We start from the raw sequence: 20,668 nt of genomic DNA on the forward strand, positions 1-20,668 counted from the left end.
AAATGAAAATCTATGCGCAAGTGCTTCTGATTAATTACATAAAAATGAATGAATGAATGAATATTTTTTATTGCGTGTAACACATGGACACATAGATTAGATTAGATTAGATATATTTATTTCACAACATACGATTACAGTACAGTCGCCATCAGATATATCGGAGCGGCCGAGGTGCTCAAAAATATCTGAGCATGCACTTAACGCCTTGACAATAGAGGCGTGTTCAGATATTTGTGAACACCTTGGCCGCTCCGATATATCTGATGGCGACTGTACAAATTACATTAATGTCAATTTAGAGATATTTTTATTAGTAGAACTTACAAACTAAGGGGTTAAATAGTAATATGTAAATGGAACTTATAAGTATAAGGAACTTATAATATGTAAATGGAACTTAGATATAAAGCCTGACCATCAGTGTAGTTTAGTTTATTTATCTCATGTATACAATTTTCACACAGTTAAAATATACGTATATTTCAGCTTAATTGTACTACTTATCATATAATGATCGTTTTTTAGGGTTCCGTACCCAAAGGGTAAAAACGGGACCCTATTATTAAAACTCCGCTGTCCGCCTGTCCGTCTATCTGTCACCAGGCTGTATCTCATGAACCGTGACAGATTATTTCCTTAGCGCACTCAAAACAAAAGTATTACTTATACCTACAGAAAAAAAACTACACTATCACTAAAAATAGTTAAATACCTACAAAAGGTTATCAAAAATATCAAATCATGTATTTTACCTATTTAAAGATAAAGATAGTTTATTATTTAAGTAGGCATATTACAATGCGCTTATGATTTATAACAATAATTTATAACAAATAACATACCTATCTTCCATTCCTCGTATGCCGTCAGAACAAGTGAACCACTATTTCGTCGTCCCTTACGTAAGCCTCTTTAGCTCAGTGGTAGAGCACTGGTCTCGTAAACCAGGGGTCGTGAGTTCAAACCTCACAGGAGGCACTTGGATTAAAATTGCTTTTTGTTATTTCTAAATGTTCTTTTTGTATAGATTAGGTAATATTTAGTTTTTAATTAGAAATAAATAATTTTCAATTAGGCAAATAGTTAAATGAGTATCTTTTTGATAAAATTTACTTCTCAAAATAACCAAATCTATTTATTTATGTTATGTATGTTTATACATATATTTATGAAATGAATTCTTGACGTTTTAAAATAATTTTGTGTTCTTTTTTATTTTATTATAAAAAACCATAGACATAATATAGTAGTTATAGACATGAAACCGAGCGACCAGGGGTAAGAGAAAGACATATTCATGTATTGACAGGTTAATGTATGGCAGCATAATCCTTTTTCTCTTTCACTCTTATAAATTTCGGTATTTCGCCATCGCCTCCTACCTATGCTGCCATAATCCGACCATGAATAAAAACACCGGTCGGTGATAAGGACAAAACATGGCACTATTTTCTCTTTCCTCTTATATCTTTCTCTATCAAAGAGTGTCAGGCCCTTGTAAAAAACATATTCCAAATTACCTATACGCTTAGCTTTTGTTTACCTTCTAGGAAATAGCTCAATAACAAAATAAATTGAACACGAATTTATTTCTGTTTATTCACAAATTAGTTTCTAAACTAGAAAACTAAATCCAATTACCAATAGAAAAATACGCTATTAAAACTTTTATTCAAACCGTTTTTCAATCAACTCTCTCCCCAACATAATTTTTCATTTCAAATAATTTCCATTAAAAACTCACTAACAAACTTTTTCTTTGGTTTCAGATCAACGCCGTTTAAAACTCAAAACGTCCCGAATTTAAAACTTCAAAACGTTCCAAATTTAAAAATGTTCCGTTACTGGTTGTGTTTTGTTTTTTTCTTGGCGGGTAACTGCGGCGCGAATAACTGTAGGGACGCCAACCTTTGCTGTCCGGGGCGGGACAGTGCCTGTGTGGTGCAGAAGGCGCACCAGAACGCGATAATTGAAGATTTGACGGACAAGCCGTGCTATTGTGATCATGCGTGCTTGAAGTTGGGAGACTGCTGTTCAGATTTTAGAGAGACTTGTGGAGGTGAGTGTTATGGATAATATATTTTTTGGTACTGCTCGGAAATATGGCAATAGGTGGTCTAAATCGTGAATCATGACTCATGACTAGAAAATAGCGCTTAGTTGTACATCTGAATCTCCAACAATGTTATAAGATAAGTTCTTCTAGGTTACATAAGGTACTACATTTTATTTTTCACTCACTGATTGGTTGACACTTAACCAATTAATCTCAGTACAACAAGTTCATTAGGCCATTTATTGTATGGCTTTTTTACTTCTATTAAAGAATATAAAGGTTGTTTATAAGTCCAGAAACTCATCGTGTAAGCCGATCAAGCATCTACACGGACTGGATCAAGTTCTGATACTGAAATTCTGCTCCCACAACCTTAATGCTGGCAAAATTGTCCCAATGGACAGATGCCATAAGAACCAAAAACTGAACTGAACTGTAATTTATTGAGTCAATACATGTCAATATATTAATTTATTATTTAAAAATAGCTATATATTGGTTACAAAAATGTCCAGACTGACATTGAACATTTAATTCGAATAAAGCTAATTAGTTTAACGAATCCAAGACCAAACTTTCAGTTCCATTTTTAAACGGAACCCAATCACAGTGCTCCATCTTATTTATTCCCGTCATACTCATTAAACATTCCTTTTACCGCCATTGGTGTTCTCTTTTTAAATTTAACAAGCAGTTAACGAGTGTTGTTCCAAACGCTTATCGAGTGCATGGCAGTTGCCAACTGCCAGTTGGGACAGTGCACGACGACAGCGCCACAGAGCGGTTGCAAGTTGCAACTATAGGCCCGTATTTTGTCAATCGTAATATTTTCAGTGAAAACTACTAAACGGATTTTTATGAGGTTTTTACCTATGAATAGTGATTTTTGAAGAAGGTTAAGGCGTATAATTTGTTAAGGTTTTGTGTAAATTGGTTGAAATATGACGATATTTGCTAATGAAGTCAGAAAAAAATCACGCTGGCTAAGAGCTTTAATCAAAAACGCTGCCCAATACGTTTAAGATATTTCGTTACGATTGGTTAAGATTTGGAGGAGAAAAATGTCGAGAACGAAACCTCGATTTCTGAGATTTTTACGCAGGATTTTTCGCCTAAAGCTGCTGTTGTCCTTATCGCACTAATTTTAGGAGCCGTCCCCGTCAGCGTGACGGAGATATTTACCTAAAATTCTCAAATCTAAGAAGGGGATCAGCTATATCCTCTTAAACTTGACATTAACACTTTGCGCCAATAAACAAGGCCGGGTCTCCTGTGATGCTCCCTACAGTTGATTTACGCTCCCTATACTCGTGAAAAGTAAGTAGTTGATATCAGAATTTCACCTTTGTCCTTGTATTGCTGTAGTTTCATAACTGCTAGGGGCCTTTCTAAAGCTAAGGGGATATACAAATATCCTATCAGTCATCTATTTCTCAAATGATCAGGACTCGTGCCCTAGCCAAGCCAAGATAATAATCATTTGATAGAAAACGCTAATCGAAACTTAAATATAAATAGTCATGTGACTTTTCATTTTCTTTTCATAGTGTCTGTCTTCCCGTCATTTTTCATTCATTTTCATTTTTCAAATGTCATCTTAGCCCGCTTGCAGTTCCATGACTGTCAGACGCGTAGCTAAGTATTGAAGAGTTATATCTATCTTTGGTATTGAAGCATGTGGAATAAGAACTTGAACTGCAAACCAAACGGCGTAAGCGCCTTACAATTACCTACTAATAAGTGCTTTTTGTAATTGGACTCCTTGGACCCAGAGCGCTAACTCAGGATAAGACTTTTTGAAATTGGAAGGTAGGTTTCGAGAAATAACGGGCGGTATACCGTTACCGTTAAAATCGGGTATTAAAAAGTAAGTGCTTTATTGTAACGGTTGCTGGTTGAAAATACGGATTCATTAATTTATGCTTATGAAAAGCAAAGTTCTTGTTTTAATGGTGGGTGGGTAATAAAATAAGACCGAATCATTCTTTCTAATGATGTCGTTGACTCGTGATGTGATGTAGGTCCAAAAAAACCGGCCAAGTGCGAGTCGGTATCGCCCACCGAGGGTTCCGTACTTTTTAGTATTTGCGCACGTTGTTATAGCGGCAACAGAAATACATCATCTGTGAAAATTTCAATTGTCTATCATGGTTCATGAGATACAGCCTGGTAACAGACAGACGGACAGCGGAGTCTTAGTATAATAGGGTCCCGTTTTTACCCTTTGGGTACGGAACCCTAAAAAGAGCACTTTGCCGGCCTATATGCCTGCAATTTTGTATGAAATTTCTTTAAAGACCTCTAGTCTAGCCGCGCCTGAAACGTGACGCTTCGCAGCCTATTATTTCATTGCATGTTTGAGAATAATTATTTGTTATACAAGGGTGCAAAGTTGTATTTTACCCGCGAGTGTGGAATTGAAACACGAGCAAGCGAAAGGATTCTATAGGTGAACCACGAGCGCAGCGAGTGGTTCTAAAATAGAATCCTGAGCGTAGCGAGTGGTTTCAACACACGAGAAGTAAAATACATTTGCACCCGTGAGTAACACAAAACTTTTCCCCTCACTATAGCGAGGAAAGTGCAACATCCACACGCGTTAGATCATCTTCATCAATGGACTTACTAATTTTTTTACGATAATACGATATTATAGCAGAAAACTCTGGAAGTTGTGTATTTTTACGTGTCGGAGTCGGCGAGAAAATTTTTGTTGACAATGTTGACATTTCTGACAATGCGTTTTGAAAATGCATCGACTCAACTTGTGCGTTCAGAATTACATTCAACATCATTTAAAAAAACGAATGTTTTTTATGGAAGTTAAGGTTTATGACTTAAAATAATTAAATAAAGCTAAATTTGGTATTTTTTATTAAATTCTCAAACCATTTATTTAATGATAATTAATATCGAACGAACCATTATTATGAGCGTTTTACGTTTTGTTATCTGTCAAAAGCTACTTAAACACGCTCCATCCAAGGTCAAATTACTTTCCCCACTAGTGGATAAAATGCGTTTTTCCCTGCTTGTTTTAAAGGATAAAAGACGGCTTTCCGAGCTAGTGAGGGGAAAAATAACATTTTTATTCAATACTCTCATAGATATTGGATCGGTAAGAAAATTGCAAATGTAATTCAAAAATAATAGTCTGTTCGTGAATATCGCCTATGAAAGTTGGGATTTATTTCTTACCTCAAGAAGACGAACATCAAAAATATGTATACAATTACGTGTTTTGTTCATGGTAAAAAAGGTTCATAAGTTATAGATATTTCTATTGCTATTGTGATCCTGCTGATCTTGTCTATTTTCTTGTTATTTCTGCAATTTCTTTTGGCATTGTCTCCTTTTGTTGTATTAGTTAGGATTATATAGGTACGTAGAATATACATATGTATTATATCAAGTATTGTATTATAAAACGCGTCGCGTCCACATTATAATACTCTTTCATGCATTATAATTTAAATAGTACCTGCACGAGAAACTAATTCTACAAAACAATAATTTACCATGTTTGCAGAACGCCTGACCGCGAGAGTTCAGCCCAAAACAATCATAAAAGCAACTTTTGCCTTCATTTTTGTGGCAGGCGCTAACTTTAATGAATAAACGGTTGGAACAAAAGGTTGTCTAAAAACCGCAAGGACGTTGTACAATTTAGTGACTACGACTATTTTGTAAAGTACAGTCAACCAATTTAAATTATAGATTATAATTTTACCTTGTCACAGCAAGATTATCATGAGTTAGGACATTTTGCCCGGCGTGAAGCCGTTGGATGAGGTTTTTCATTAAACACATAACATGATGTGAAGTACCGAGTTTAAGCTGCTACTTAGCTATGAATGGGCTAGGCAGCTGCCGCAGGATATTAAAAAAAATGTATTAAAACGAGTCCCATGTACAGTCAGCAGCGGATACCGTTGAGCGAGCGAGATGTTCAAAGGGATCAAGTAGCTAAATACATCTTTATTGCTAAGGTGGTAAGAACGTGTGCAGATAATTTTGCCCCTTCACTAGCTACTTCCGTTGCTGATTGTACAGTAGAACAATGAATATATTTGGATTTTAGAAAAATATGGTAAAATTAAGTTTTTGTTTTAATACAGGTTAGTAGAAAATAGTTTCGGCGCGGCCGAAACGTTCGGCAATTTTTTTGCTGAAACATGATTTTTCTCCCGAAACCTGCCTAAACCGAAACCGAAACTTCGATCGGACAGTATTTTTCTGCTATTTGAGACAGTAATTTCGCCGCCGACTGTACAAAGTACAAACAAAAATGGGTGCTACAGCGCTCTGCATGGAAGGAATCTGCCTCTTTGCCAGGTGGGTTTAATCAATGAGGATATAATAAGATAGAACGGTACTGTCATAGTAAATTTTGTAACCACTGTAAATTCACTGCCACCTATCGACATACTTTAAAGCTAAAAATTAAGATTTAAAAAAATACGTTAAAATGTATTTAAATATGGAAAAATAATTTTTTTTTTGCATTAATTATTTTTATATGAATTTGACCCATGTTCCTTCACTGGTATGCGTTAAAATTATAAATAACAAACGAAACAGTCAACGCCCTCTATACGAGAGTAAGCCAAAACTAGTGGCGCCATCTGATCGAGAATCAAATTTTCGTGATTTTCGAGGCACGTTTTTTCCTTAGACTGTATCCATCTATTACGGAGTTATATCTATCTTTGGTTTAATGTAGGTTTTTTTAATATTAGTAACTACACGCTAAATCATGTCAAACGGGCGTTTCAAAATTTGGATTTGGACCCAAATATGTATTTCTTTCACGGTTTTTAATTGTTTACTGGAACTGCTTAAGTAAATAAAACAACAGGCGGGCAGTATGCTTGTTTGCCATCGACGTAGTATTAAAAAAATAGTGATTATGTGGCCTTAAATATAAAGATTTAAATCTCCATCTGGAAATAAAAAATCTGCAATTTAGAATACCTTACGAAAATAAAATGGCGGCGAACGCGAGGGTATTTTAGGATTATCCTTCTTATTATTCGTAAAGTAAAATATGCCACGTGATAACGATACTTACACGGCATTATGTTAAATTTGGGAGATTTAGAAATACCATAATCATAATGCATATAGCACGAAATGTACAGACCTAAGTATATTAAAAAAAATACTACAAATAGTTAATAATAAAGTTTTGGCTGATTCTTTCTCTTATTTCATAGGTAAATACAAGCCAACATCATTGGTACAGTCAAGTGTAAAAATATGGGTGTAGACAAATTACTCAAAAATGTGTCCCATAGTTCTTAATTCGCTGACATAATAAGAGCTATGGGACATATTTTTGAGATGATTTGTGCACCCATATTTTTACACTTGACTGTACTGTACTGTACACTAGGAAATACATACAAAGCTATACCTATTTTAAATCAGCTTGAAATTCTGAAGGTTATTACAATCAGATCTTGACAGTGTACTTACGACATAGCCATATCACTTATTTTTGGCGTTTTGTGTTTTTTTTTTTTTTTTTTTTTTATGAAATAGGAGGCAAACGAGCAGACGGATCACCTGATGGAAAGCGATTACCGCCGCCCATGGACACCCGCAACACCAGAGGGGTTGTAAGTGCGTTGCCGGCCTTTAAGATGGGAATACGCTCTTTTCTTGAAGGTTTGAAGGTCATATCAGTCCGGAAATACAATTAGCCTTTGACAAATTTTTGACAAATTAGCCTTTGTGGGTGCTAGGCTTTTAAAGGATGATGATGATGTAAAGTAAAGTATACTTACGACAGTATACTTATATTTTTGTTTAAAAAAAAACTTCCTGTATAGTTTAAATACAATAAAGTTATTAATACTTACGACAGTACCTATTCAAATAAAAATATTCCTATTCACTTGCTCTCAAACAAATATAACTTCAGTTTACATTTAAACATAGAACGCATAATCATTTCGAGTAGGTAACATTTTTCCCTAAACGTTTGCCATGTGACCCTCACCTTCGTAACTCGTAACCTAAATGAATTCTCTACGTAACGCGTATATTCTCTCGGTTGTTCCTATATCTTTCACGAGAGCTGGCGTGACGAAAGTGGAGGACCCGCGCGAAATCGCCTTTTTATACAAACATAGTCCTCGTTTTCCTCTGCAACCTCGGTTCTCCATACAAACTTAGTTACGCTCTCATTTTAAAACGACTAGCTAGTTTGCTCTGAAACTTAGTACTTACAATAGAATAAGGTATATCTAGGTCTGAAATTAGTTTATGTAGCTTCAGATACCATAGTAAAAAAAAAACAGCGAATTTAAGTTTTTCATACAAAACTTCTTTTTGTTTTATTTCGATTGTTTTATATACTAGAGCTATATAAACTATTTTCAGACCTAGATATACCTCATTTCATTCTATGTGAAAAATTTCATTACAATCCAACACGTAGTTTTAAAATGAGAGCGGTACTCCGTTTGTATGGGAAGGTCCACTCATCTTACCTCGGTGGAAAGACGGCCTTACAGTTAATTGCAGGCTTTTATAGACATTTGCAGTTTACAAGTATTTTTGAAATAGAAATAGAAATAATTTATTCGTGAGCACAAACACAAAAATAGAAAATTATACAAAACAGAGAAACATAAAAAAAAATTGCCACGAAAGGGTCTCACCTCAGCATGTTGCTGGCGACTTCCGGCGCTGATCTTCCTATGGTTGTATTACGTATAGCTGTTATATCGGACCAAACTCAACTTGGCCATACATTACGCCTGAGATTATAACTAGCGCCATGCGGCAGCTAGTGTTTCATGCGTGAGGCTCGCAATTTCGGTAAGCGTTTGTAACACGCTTCGCTACCCTACTAAATTTCACCCAAGTATCATTCTGCAGAACTGCAATCAAGATAAGCGAACTGCGCCTTATTTATATTTTCTTCTTAAACACGACGTCTCTTTATGACCATGCTGGAAGGTGTTGGATTGTTAAGGGACTTATGTTGAGGAAATTGCATGAGTTTATACCTAGTGTAGGCTGAAAAAGGGGCACGTTTTTAGATGCCAGTTAACCTAAAAACGTGCCCTTTTTTCACTGTTAACTGTCGAATCTCACCTCTCACTCACCGTAGCCTATGGACGCTTGGAACTTCAGAGGTGATGCATGCGCGTTACCCTAACCCTCTGGCAACCTTACTTACCGGCAATAACACAACACTATGAGTAGGGTCTAGTGTTACTTAGCTGCGGTTTTCTGTAACGCTGCGTCTTACGTAAGCGAACCGGCGTGGCGGACCCACGGCGTTCGCGTTCGCAACGCGATCGCCCACGTCCCACGTAGGACACTTCTATTGGTATCAAAGGATTTATTCACCCCGCGCCGCATCGCTTCGTTTCGCGTCGCGTGTTGTTCGCCTACGTAGTATGCTGCGTAAGGTACTTCCTCAGTTGGGCTCTTCTGCTCTAGATCTGGAATGACATCTGTGCGGTGCCCTACCACACATAGCGAGATGGCATTCTCAGTGCCCATACCTCTCATTTGGACATAGTTACCTACCCGGGTCCAAAAACGGGACTTTCAGAATTACCTGAATACTCGCTATTATGTGTGGAGAAAAACATAGAATACATACATAATTATAACTGTTATATTTTGTGTTGAATCGATTTTAATTACCTCGACGATACATTTACGTACAGATACAAAGGCAAACTCGTTCGATAAAAAGTCAACATTGCCTCAAAATAGAAGTTATCTTTCTGCATCGGCTGGTGTTTGCTCAATTCGCTCAGAAATTGCCTCCATCATAAACACGGTAGGTTTCATTTGCCTTCTATTTGGCCATGGCGGGTTTTGTCGATAAATTTTCGGGAGATAAATGGGTCATGTCATACGTGCGTAGTCATACGTCAACTGATATTTTATATTAGCTGTCTATTATGACTCAAAAGGTCCATTTAACATTGAAAAGTCGATGCCAGTCATGGGGTCAGTTATCACACGACCAACCGGACCAACGACGATACGATCTTTAAACCTTCAAGAAAATAACGTACTTCTTTGCATCTTAAGGGCCGGCAAAGCACAGAATACAACCCCTATGGTGTTGCGGGGGTCCATGGGCGACAGAAATCGCTTACCATCAGGTGATTCGTCTGCTCGTTTGCCTCCTATCATAAAATAAAGAATCAAACATATTGGTAGAACAAATAGCAGACCAATGGTACTCTACGACTTCGTTATAACTAACGTTTTATTGGACCTCGACGGCGCGTTAAAAAATACTTCGTGCAGATTGCTTTTCGTCCCGTTGGTCCCACGGCGGCGAAAATAAAGAAGTCAGTTTCATTTGGATCTATTGTGGCTTGTGGCTATGTATGTGTTCGAAGCGTGTTAAGGAAGGGCTCCTGCAAAATTGCAGTTTTTATTTTGAATTTTTAAACGTTTTAATTAAGGGCAAATGCAATGAAAAAAATCATATAGATACTAGACTATATTTTTGAGGGCAGACCAAAAGCAAAACCTTAAAAGGTTAAAGTTGGCTCGATAGAAAAAAATCGCGAAAACATGTCTAATTTTCATTAATTTTCAATTTTATATCATTACCCAGCATTCCATCGCAGTATAATTTTAGTATAAAATAGCTAGTGATATAGCCGAGGGATTTGTGCAACGAAATTTTAATCAGAACTATAATTTCAGAGTTGTTAAGGAAAAACGTCAAAATCCGCGCGATCGTCAAATCTTCCGTCGCAAGTTTCGCACGGCGCGCCGTATTTTTTATTCCTTTCTTTGCTGGGTTTACGTGCCCTCTTTAGGAGGTAGCACACGGCGAGATTCTGCAGCGATTGAGCAGCGGTATCCGTAGTAGCGATGACAATATGATATGACCAGCGACAGCATTGCGAATTTGCGAATGTACCGATACTGTTTAGCGACTTAGGCGTCTGCATCGCTACTAAATCGCTGTAAAAAGTCGCAATGTGCTACCTCCTGTCAAGTTACATGACTGGTGATTCGCTTGCGAATATTGATTGACCAAATCATTTCTGTAATTATATCTTACTGGGACTGGGTACTTTATTCGATGTAAATTTACATTTACTCGGTTTCAGACTGCGTACGCGGTACGCTAACACTTACAATTTATTAGCGCTCTACGGACATGAAAACTCACGACGCTTTTAAGCACTTAACTAAGCGGTTTCACACGTATTTTTAGTCACTCGCGCGATGTTTCGGAGAGCCTAGGTCTCCATTTCCGGACTCCCCGAAACATGTCGCGCGAGTGACTAAAAATACGTGAGTGAAACCGCTAAGTTAGTTAAGTTAATATGTCTTACGATAGTTTAAATTTGCTTTTAAGCGCTCTTGGCATTTATAGTTATATTAAAATCTGTCATATAGACGAGAATTGCAGTCGATTGACACAAAATGATATTAACAACATAGTTGATAACAGGGTATGATAAAGGTCCTTTATAAGTCCTATTTTGATATGATGAACAAAGGCCTCGTGCAAGGAACTACCAAACCAAGAGTGCCACTGATTTTGACCCTTATTTCTATTTCTACAAGATTGTCTTTGCAACAACATGATTTGATGATAATGACAATTAGGAAAATGGCGTTTAAGACTAAAAGCGACTTAGACTATGTTTAGACATAGGCAAAAAACGTTTTAGGCACGCTGAGATCAAAGGCTCAAAAATATCTGAAAACTATACTAACGCCTCGACAATAGAGGCGTGTTCAGATATTTGTAAGCACCTTGGCCGCTCCGATATATGTGACGTTTTCAACCAAAAGGTACCACTTTGTCGCTTGTTGATAAGGTTGATTTCTAATTGAAGCTATATGGAAATAGCGTCTTACTGACAAGCGACAATAAGTACCCTTTTGGTTGAAAAGAACAACAAACAAACGTAAACGTTACCCTTTTTTTGCAAATAAAAATTATTGTATTGTGTTGTATTGTATTGAAAATGGCACATATATCTGATGGCGACTGTAAGTTACACGTTTTCAATTAGAAGCTTTGTTGTCATAAACTTAAGGTTGTTTATCTAATAACAATCCTATAGAAGGGGTTGTATAAAGAGTATTTTGATACCTTAGTTACGAATCAGTTTACACTTACTTGCCCCTAAAGCCATACAAATGTTTCAAGTAATTTAAAATAGTATCAAGTTACGAAAGCTATCCTGTGGAAATTCGCAGAAACCTTACGTTTAAATTAACATTATAGACGCAACTATAGGTATAACTCATGAGGCAGTGGGAATGTAATTTCCACAATGATTTTACACTTTATTTGAATGTGATAGGGTTTAATGTAGCGTAATTTTTGACACCCTAATGCAAGTTAATGAGAATGAGTTAACACTGAGTAAAAGATGTTGCTAGTTGTTAGAATAAAACTGGAGGACATTAGAAAGAGAACAAAAATAATCGACGTAAACCACACTATGAAAAAACTAAAATGGAAGTGGACCGGCCACATGCTCCGAGACAAAAGAGAAAAATGGTCAAAAGACATCACAACATGGTACCCAAGAGACGGAAAAAGGGATGATGGAAGACAAAAAATGAGATGGGAAGACGAGTTCAGGCAGGTGGCTGGAGCCTTCTGGAGAAGACAGGCTCTGGACAGGGACTCGTAGAGGAATATGGGAGAGGCCTATGCCAAGGGCAACCAGACAAGACGTCTGCGGAGAAAGGCTAGCAGTAAGCAGTAAGTAAGTAAAAGATGTTGCTGCCAGAATGTTTGACATTTGCGGCAGCGATGAAGTCGGCAACAATGTCGCGTCGAATTACTGCACCAGTAACTAATACTGGCGAAGTCTGAATCAGAACGGTACCTTAACACTGCTGCGGTCATAATCCGAATGTCACCTTTAGTCTCTACTTAGTCTGAATACCTATAATAGACGGAAAAACGGCAGCCATATTTGCAAATATTATCATCAGACTTCCATTAATTTGCTGTAAGCACATACAACGATAATAATTTCATTAGAACTCCCTGGAAAAGGGAATAAAACGATATTCTTTCATAGTATCGCATTTTCGTCAATTACAGGAAAATAATCTTTGTACCTTGGTAATAGAGTTTAAATTTCAAGGATTCTAAATAAGTGAAACTGAAACTCTAGGTCCATGGGGTCCCAGCGCGCATAAGTTGTTTGCAGAAATCGCGAAGCGTCTGGTTGACGTAACTGGTGACCGAAGAGCTGGCGGCTTTCTCGCACAACGTATCAGCATTGCGATACAGCGGGGAAATGCCGCTAGCATCCTTGGTACAATGCCTCAAGGGCCTATTTTAGATTTAAGCTAGTTATTAATTTCGTTTACGTAGTACCACTGTATATATCTTGTATGTAAATAAATAAGTAGGTATATACATTTGATGATATGAAATAAATTTATTGATCACATTTTCTGTACCTACGAATAATCTAAAACTTATGTTTATCTATTTAGATGATTTAGATGATATTATGCCAAATGAGAGTTGGTTAATGTATTGTATGTTAGGTACCTGATTTTAATTAAGTGTTGGAAATGCCAATGTATATTAATCACTTAATCAGTATATATAATATCTCTATTAATTCTAATCTACATCTGGTAAATGAGCTAATTATCGATATTAATTAACTCAATTAAGTCCCGGTCCTAGACTAGTCTCATCCAAAAGTGCCCCGAGATTTTTAGAATCATCCGAAAGCGGCCACCAATCCGTCAACATTTTGGCCTGCCATCACTCTGTCTGGCAACATTAACTAATAACCAATTAATAATATATATTCATATTAACAAAAAAATTGCCAAAGAGAATTTTGAGTATGTTCTGCAACTTAAAATTATTTTAACTCAAAAACTCATCAACATAAAGAGTTTGTGAAGGACTTCCCAATTAATTTCAACTTTACACAAAACTTTTTACCTAATCTCCATTTCCTTTAACTTACTTCAAAATATCTCCATCAAACTAGTTGTCAATCAATTTGGGTCGCATATTAACTAATACCTTCCAAGGTTCCGCAAACCTAAAACTGCCTGGGTTGCAAGAAGGACATAAGTTTTTGGGTGTTTTATGGGACATTGGGCGTTGTGTGTATGTGGAATATAATACGTGTAACACCTGTATGTAATAGCGTTAGGAAGTTGGGAAAGGCTTAGTTAGGGGCTTACTATTTGAAACTATTCTTCATCGGGTATACAGGGTGAGCGATAAATAGGGGCCAGTATGGGAATAGCTGAAAATAGCTTTTTATAAGATTGAGCATTCGTGAATATGGGGCAGCACCTTATTGGCGCAATGTCAAATTTAAATTTTCGTTCGTGGCAGGCTCTGCAAAGCGCACCCAGCAGCAGAGTAAATTTATTAGAACATTACTAATTATAACATAACCTTTAAAACAGTACTGACATCAAAAAGGATATAATAAATAAAAACAACCGGCCAATTGCGAGTCGGACTCGCGCACCGAGTTTTAACAATGTATCTTTTATGTGAAACGTGAGTGAAAGGTATATTGCGGTTTACGATTTATGACTTATTAAAAAAAACTACTTACCAGATCTCGTTATCCAATTTTGCATGCATCATATATTTTTTTCAGTTTTATCATTCTCTTATTTTAGAAGTTATAGGGACACACACACACACACACACACACACACACACACACACACACACACACACACATTTTACCACTTTGGAAGTGTCTCTCGCGCAAACTATTCAGTTTAGACCTATCCATAGATACCCCACACGTGTGCCCACACGTATGGGTTTGATGAAAAAAAAATTTGAGTTTCAGTTCCAAGTATGGGGAACCCCCAAAATTTATTGTTTTTTATTTTATTTTTGTGTGAAAATCTTAATGCGGTTCACAGAATACATCTACTTACCAAGTTTTAACAGTATAGTTCTTATAGTTTCAGAGAAAAGTGGCTGTGACATACGGACGGACAGACAGGCATGACGAATCTATAAGGGTTCCGTTTTTTGGCCATTTGGCTACGGAACCCTAAAAATGGATAATTTTCTTTTGGTATTAGGTACATAATTACATTCTATGGCAACGTTTGGCAACAAGCCTTGAACACCGTAGAATTCGTAACCACTGATTCGTACTAAACGCTATGCATCCAGCTTTATCATGCCAACGGCTAAGGAGTGGAATTCACTTCCTGCAAATCTATTCCCAGTCCACTATAACTTGGATCTTTTTAAATCAAGATTGAATAGACATCTTTTAGGTAAGCATGATCCATCCTAGACTGCATCGGCACTTACCATCAGGTGAGATTGTGGTCAAATGCTTATCTTTTTCTAATAATAATATATACAAAAAAATGCTATTTTTACACCTCATCTTTCGCAAGATTTTAAATTAGTACTAGGTACGATTTTCGATTTCGTGAGAATGAGTGTCTTAACAATAAACCGGACAACATTCTTTTTCACAATATTAATAACTTAAAGAAAGGACACAATTAGATATTGTGTACAAAAACTACCACCTTAAAATATTATATTTCACTCAGTTAATCTGAAGAAAGTATCAAAGGATTGATTCACCCCGCGCCGCATCGCTTCGCTTCGCGTTCGCGTGTTGTTCGCCTACGTAGTACGCTGCGTAATAACCCTGTATAACATAGATTCATGCTTAATTATGTACATGTGTACGAGAGAGGACAATAGAGGCTCCCTAGGCGGCTGTTATGTCCGGACCGAGGTTTACTATGTATATTATGTCGGTCTCTATTGTTTGACATAATTGTGTCGTTTTCAAGCAAAAGGTACAATGAGGACGAAATTTGCTTGCATCTTTATATGAATAACCTTTATCGATTTTTCGAACGCTTTTAATGCGGTTGATCATGACCTACTGGTTGCGACTCTTACACATCTGAGGGTCTCATCAAAAGCGACTGAGTGGTTCGCGTCTTACCTTTCTGACCGCGTTCAAGCAGTTAAAGCCAGTCGTTGCTTATCTGCCTGGTGTGACCTGAACACGGGGGTACCACAAGGTGGGATTCTTTCCCCCCTTTTATTTTCCATCTTTATTGACCAAATCACCTAAAATCCGCTCTTACCATTTGTATGCAGATGATTTGCAACTATATGCCCAAGCTTCTGTTGAAAATATAGATTCTGCCATTTCCCTCATCAACGATGACCTAGTCCACATAGCTGAATGGTCCAGTAGCTTTGGCATTAGTGTCAATCCATCGAAATGTCAGGCTATTATTCTGGGAAGCCAACAACAACTAGTGAAGCTTGGTGCGGTTTCTATCGCGTCGATCTTGTTTGATGGCACCATCATTCCAGTATCCAAACAAGTGAAAGATCTCGGCCTTGTTTTAGATCCAAGCCTTACCTGGAATTACCAAATCTCAGAAGTTAGTCGGAAAGTCTGTTGGACGCTGCGTAATCTCTACAAATTTAAGAATTTTCTCCCAGTAGGTACCAAAAAACTCCTAGTGCAGGCTCTAGTTTTGCCAGTCATTGACTATGCGGACGTATGCATGACTAATATCTCGCAGGAGTACCTCAATAAACTTGACCGTCTCATTAATAATGGCATACGTTTTATTTTCGGCCTTCGCAAATACGACCATGTTTCTTTTTATCGACGTCAGCTCAACTGGCTTTCCATCCGTCGGCGTAGGTCCCTTAGAATCCTGAGTATATTATTTTCCATCTTGTTCGAGCCTTCTACACCAGGATATCTTAAATGTAAATTCACTTTTGTCGCCCCCCGTCCAGGCTGTGAACTGCGTTCCTCCCGCTCACTCAAACTCTCCATCCCTTCTCACCGTACTGGTTTTATGTCCAACTCTTTCGCCGTTGAGGCAATCCGTCTCTGGAATTCCCTCCCTCTCTCGATATTCGACAAGCCCCAAGCAAGCCTGTTTTTAAGCGTCTACTCCGCAAGCATCTTCTGTCAGAAGAATTTAAATAATGTTCTCCATCTTGAATGTACTAATATGTATTAGTTTATCTTTAGTATATCATATAAGTATTAGTATTTAATCATAATTTTGTTAGTTTACGTTATTATGTTTATATATATATATATATACATAATATTTGATTTTTTTTGGTTCTATTTCTCGTTATAATTTATGAATCTATCCTGCACCAACATTTATGTCTCTGTTTGACCTAATGGTTGACTGGTAGAGAATGCCTTTTGGCATTAAGTCCGCCATTTGTACATTTTTCTTTGCTTGTGTAAATAAATAAATAAAATAACCTGTTAGAGCGTTCTTATTGGCAAGCGACAATGTGTTACCTTTTGCTTGAAAACGACACAATTATTGAAAGTCATAATGTAATGATTGTCATATTATCATTAGTCACAATTTGGTTTTTCTCAGAAACGCGTAACTTTTCAGGATTGTCATAAAACAAAACTAACCTAACCTATCTATAGGATAACCCGAGGAATCCTGAAAAGTTAACGGTTTCAGAAATATGACTAATGATAATATAACAATACTTACATTATGACTTTCAATAATTATGTCAAACAGAGGGACCCGATATTATGTACAAAGTAGATAGGAATACCAATAATTTCGTGAGAGGTTTCTTATTTAAAAAAAAAAATTGTTATTAAAATAATATTCGGTGTCGGCCCATAGCTTAATTACAATAAAATTAATAATGTTCTTTCTTTTCTACGATATTTTGGTAAATTAAAAGAGCTTTTGTTGTTTATTATTATTGTGTTCCAATGTTCGTTAAATGTGAAGAAAACAGCTATTATAGGCACAATCGACGAAGCCTTCCTTCGATAACTTTGTTTTGAGCCTTCGAGATTCGATACGGGAATACAGGGTGGGAGAGAGCAGGGGCGGTTCCGTATGGTAATAAAATTAATAAATACATACATTATAGATATAGTATAGATGTTCACGCATCGATGGTACGCCTCAGATTATCTGAGTTCTAAATATCGGTCTAGGTCTATGTTATTATTTTCTATGTTTATATTATAACAGTATAAAAAAAACTTAAAAAAATGTGTTACACACAAAGCATGTTAAATTATGGAAATGTGTGCAATTGATAAATTATGGTAATAAATAAATAAAGTGCATGGTTAATACAGAATTATCTTTAATTATATCCATAATAAGGTAAAACACATTTTTAACCTTTTTACCAACTGCAGCTTTTATCATTCTCGCGGGCCGTAAGGTGGTTGTACGCGGGAGAAAATATCTTGTAATTTAATTATATTTATCTTTAATCAATATTACTTGTAAGGTTAGGCGTTGTTGGTGGCCTAAAAATGTATCGGAATGACAGATGATACGAACAGTCACGTATTTAAATATTTCCATACATTATTTAAGTTCTAATTGGCGTTTCTATCGACAATTCTTGGCTAGACGCCCTGATTGCGACGGGTCCCGTACCGGATTAGGCCCGCAAATCTTAGTTTGGGGGCCTACTGTGAATGACGAACGAATTTTTGCCCCCTGATGCACTCGGAAATTCGTACGTACGCGACAGAGGCAAAACTTCGTTCGTGGTTGGCGGTAGGTTGCTATAACGTATGCATGTCTGCCGCTTTCCGTATAATTTTGGTGAAACTCAAACTGCTATCGCAAGTTAATATCCTGCACTGTTTAATGGAACTTCCGAACAAACGTATGTCTTTGTCTTTTAAATGAATTTCTCATTTACATATCTCTTATTAAGTTGGTGTTTGTCTTCGAATTTAATGAGTTTAGACGGTAACGTGATGGTAAAAATTTCTTAGAATCATTTATTTTTAAATGTGTACAATGGGTGAATTAACTATTTTAAGTTGTTATTCTCGTTAGCGACAATAGTAGCACAGTTTGTTGGAAAAACTCTTATCCAAGGATCGGATACCGGTATTTTTTGTATGGGAACGAAAACGGTATTTTTTCGTTCTTTGCTAATTATTTCATTTTTAATTCGGCAATCTAATAATGTGATGTCGTTACCTAGAAACACAACTGAGTCCTACATTTCGAGTTTTCGAGTAGTAAATATTGTATATGTTTTTTGCAAAAAACCGGTTCCGATCCCTCTATTCTTATCACGTTATGACTAATGACGTTAATTATATGTGACGTTTTCAATCAAAAGGTACCACATTGTTGGTTGTCGATAAGGTTGATTTCTAATTGAAGCTATATGGAAATAGCGCCTTACTGACAAGCGACAATAAGTACCCTTTTGGTTGAAAATGGCACATATTAACGTGGTTGATAGATATAACCAACACAAAAATGCATGTTTTATTCATTTAAATGCCAACATTTAAATTAATAAACCATGGCTTTAAAGAGTGACCCAAGTGACCGTAATCGTGGCAAAAAATGACAAGAAAAAGTTGATTCCACCCCGTATGAAAATTTACCCTGTATTTTTTATCATATCAAAAAATATATACAGGACGGCAACTCCAAATTAGGTAATATTAAGTCTGATAAACAGCCACATGTACATAGTTACATGAAAAATTGAAAATGTGTCCCAAGCTTTCCTAACCGAGAATTTAATTTAAAAAAACAAAGCTTTCCAATTTTTTCGCGGAACGCTAAAAGCCGTAACCATTTTTTCACCCCATCAAATTGAAGGGTGATGGGGTGGTCGGGAAATTGTTTCAGCTTTTACCCCGTCACCCTATTACGTGGCGTAGTTAGGCAACACAACTGCCAATAAGTAAATTTGTTGTAGGTAACTCTATGGTTAAAATATAACGCTGTAAGCAGCAACGGTACGATTATATAATTCGATTCCCGGGTGAAACAAGCGAATTTAAAAAAATCTTTTAATGCAGTTTTGTTTCTTTTTAAAAATAAAAGAATGTTTCCTTTGAGCAAAATGAGCTAACTTAAGGTTTTAAGGCACTTTCCCTCCACGGCCCATTTATTTATTTATTTAATTTTTATTGCACAAAAGAAATACTTATCGTACAAAAGGTGGACTTAATGCCAAAAGCATTCTCTACCAGTCAACCTTAGAGCAAAGCAGAGAAATTGTGGGCGGTGCTACTACTACTAACAAAATATAATACGCAAAGCTAAATTAAAATTTAATATACATATGCAAGACCATCAAAATACATATACAATATATATAATACATATACATATACCTAATATATACAATATAATATATAAATTATAAAACTTAAACTAAGAATCCTTCATTCTATCAGCAAAGAAAGCACGTACTGATTTCTTAAAAGCGAACTTATTTGGGGCTTTTTTAATATTAAAGGGGAGTCGGTTCCAAAGGCGCGCGAACTGCACGCAGAACGAGTTTGACATGAAGCCAGTGTGATGTGGAGGGATAGATAAAGACATATTGCCAGAAGAGCGAAGCTGACGGTCACGAGAAACGCCGTAATATTGAAAGAGGGACTTGAGGTGGAGGAGGAGAGTTTGGATCGGTGAGCACAGAGTATACCTATAGAGAGCAAAGCATGCGAGCACTGCGTCGTTGGCAGATGGGAAGCCAGCCAAGCTGAGAGCGATATGCAGACATGATCGTATTTGTGCAGGCAAAAAATGAAACGGATGCAGTTATTGAGAAGGCGATCCAACTTA

At 36.6% G+C, this 20,668-nt stretch overlaps 1 protein-coding gene and 1 non-coding gene across 2 annotated transcripts in view; both read left to right on the forward strand.

The window, feature by feature from the left end:
• Positions 1-909: 909 nt before the first annotated feature.
• Positions 910-981, forward strand: Trnat-cgu (transfer RNA threonine (anticodon CGU)). Its single transcript has one exon. It is a non-coding gene; the product is annotated as a tRNA-Thr (tRNA).
• An 843-nt stretch (positions 982-1,824) lies between these two features.
• Positions 1,825-20,668, forward strand: part of LOC134750226 (somatomedin-B and thrombospondin type-1 domain-containing protein-like) — a 59,845-nt gene continuing 41,001 nt past the window's right edge. Inside the window, exon 1 of the mRNA XM_063685371.1 lies at positions 1,825-2,062. Coding sequence (XP_063541441.1) covers positions 1,837-2,062 — 226 coding nt within the window. The 5' untranslated portion in view covers positions 1,825-1,836. The remainder of the gene's footprint in view (positions 2,063-20,668) is intronic.

Source organism: Cydia strobilella, chromosome 19 (assembly GCF_947568885.1).
Source record: "Cydia strobilella chromosome 19, ilCydStro3.1, whole genome shotgun sequence".
Classification (NCBI taxonomy): Eukaryota; Metazoa; Arthropoda; class Insecta; order Lepidoptera; family Tortricidae; genus Cydia; species Cydia strobilella.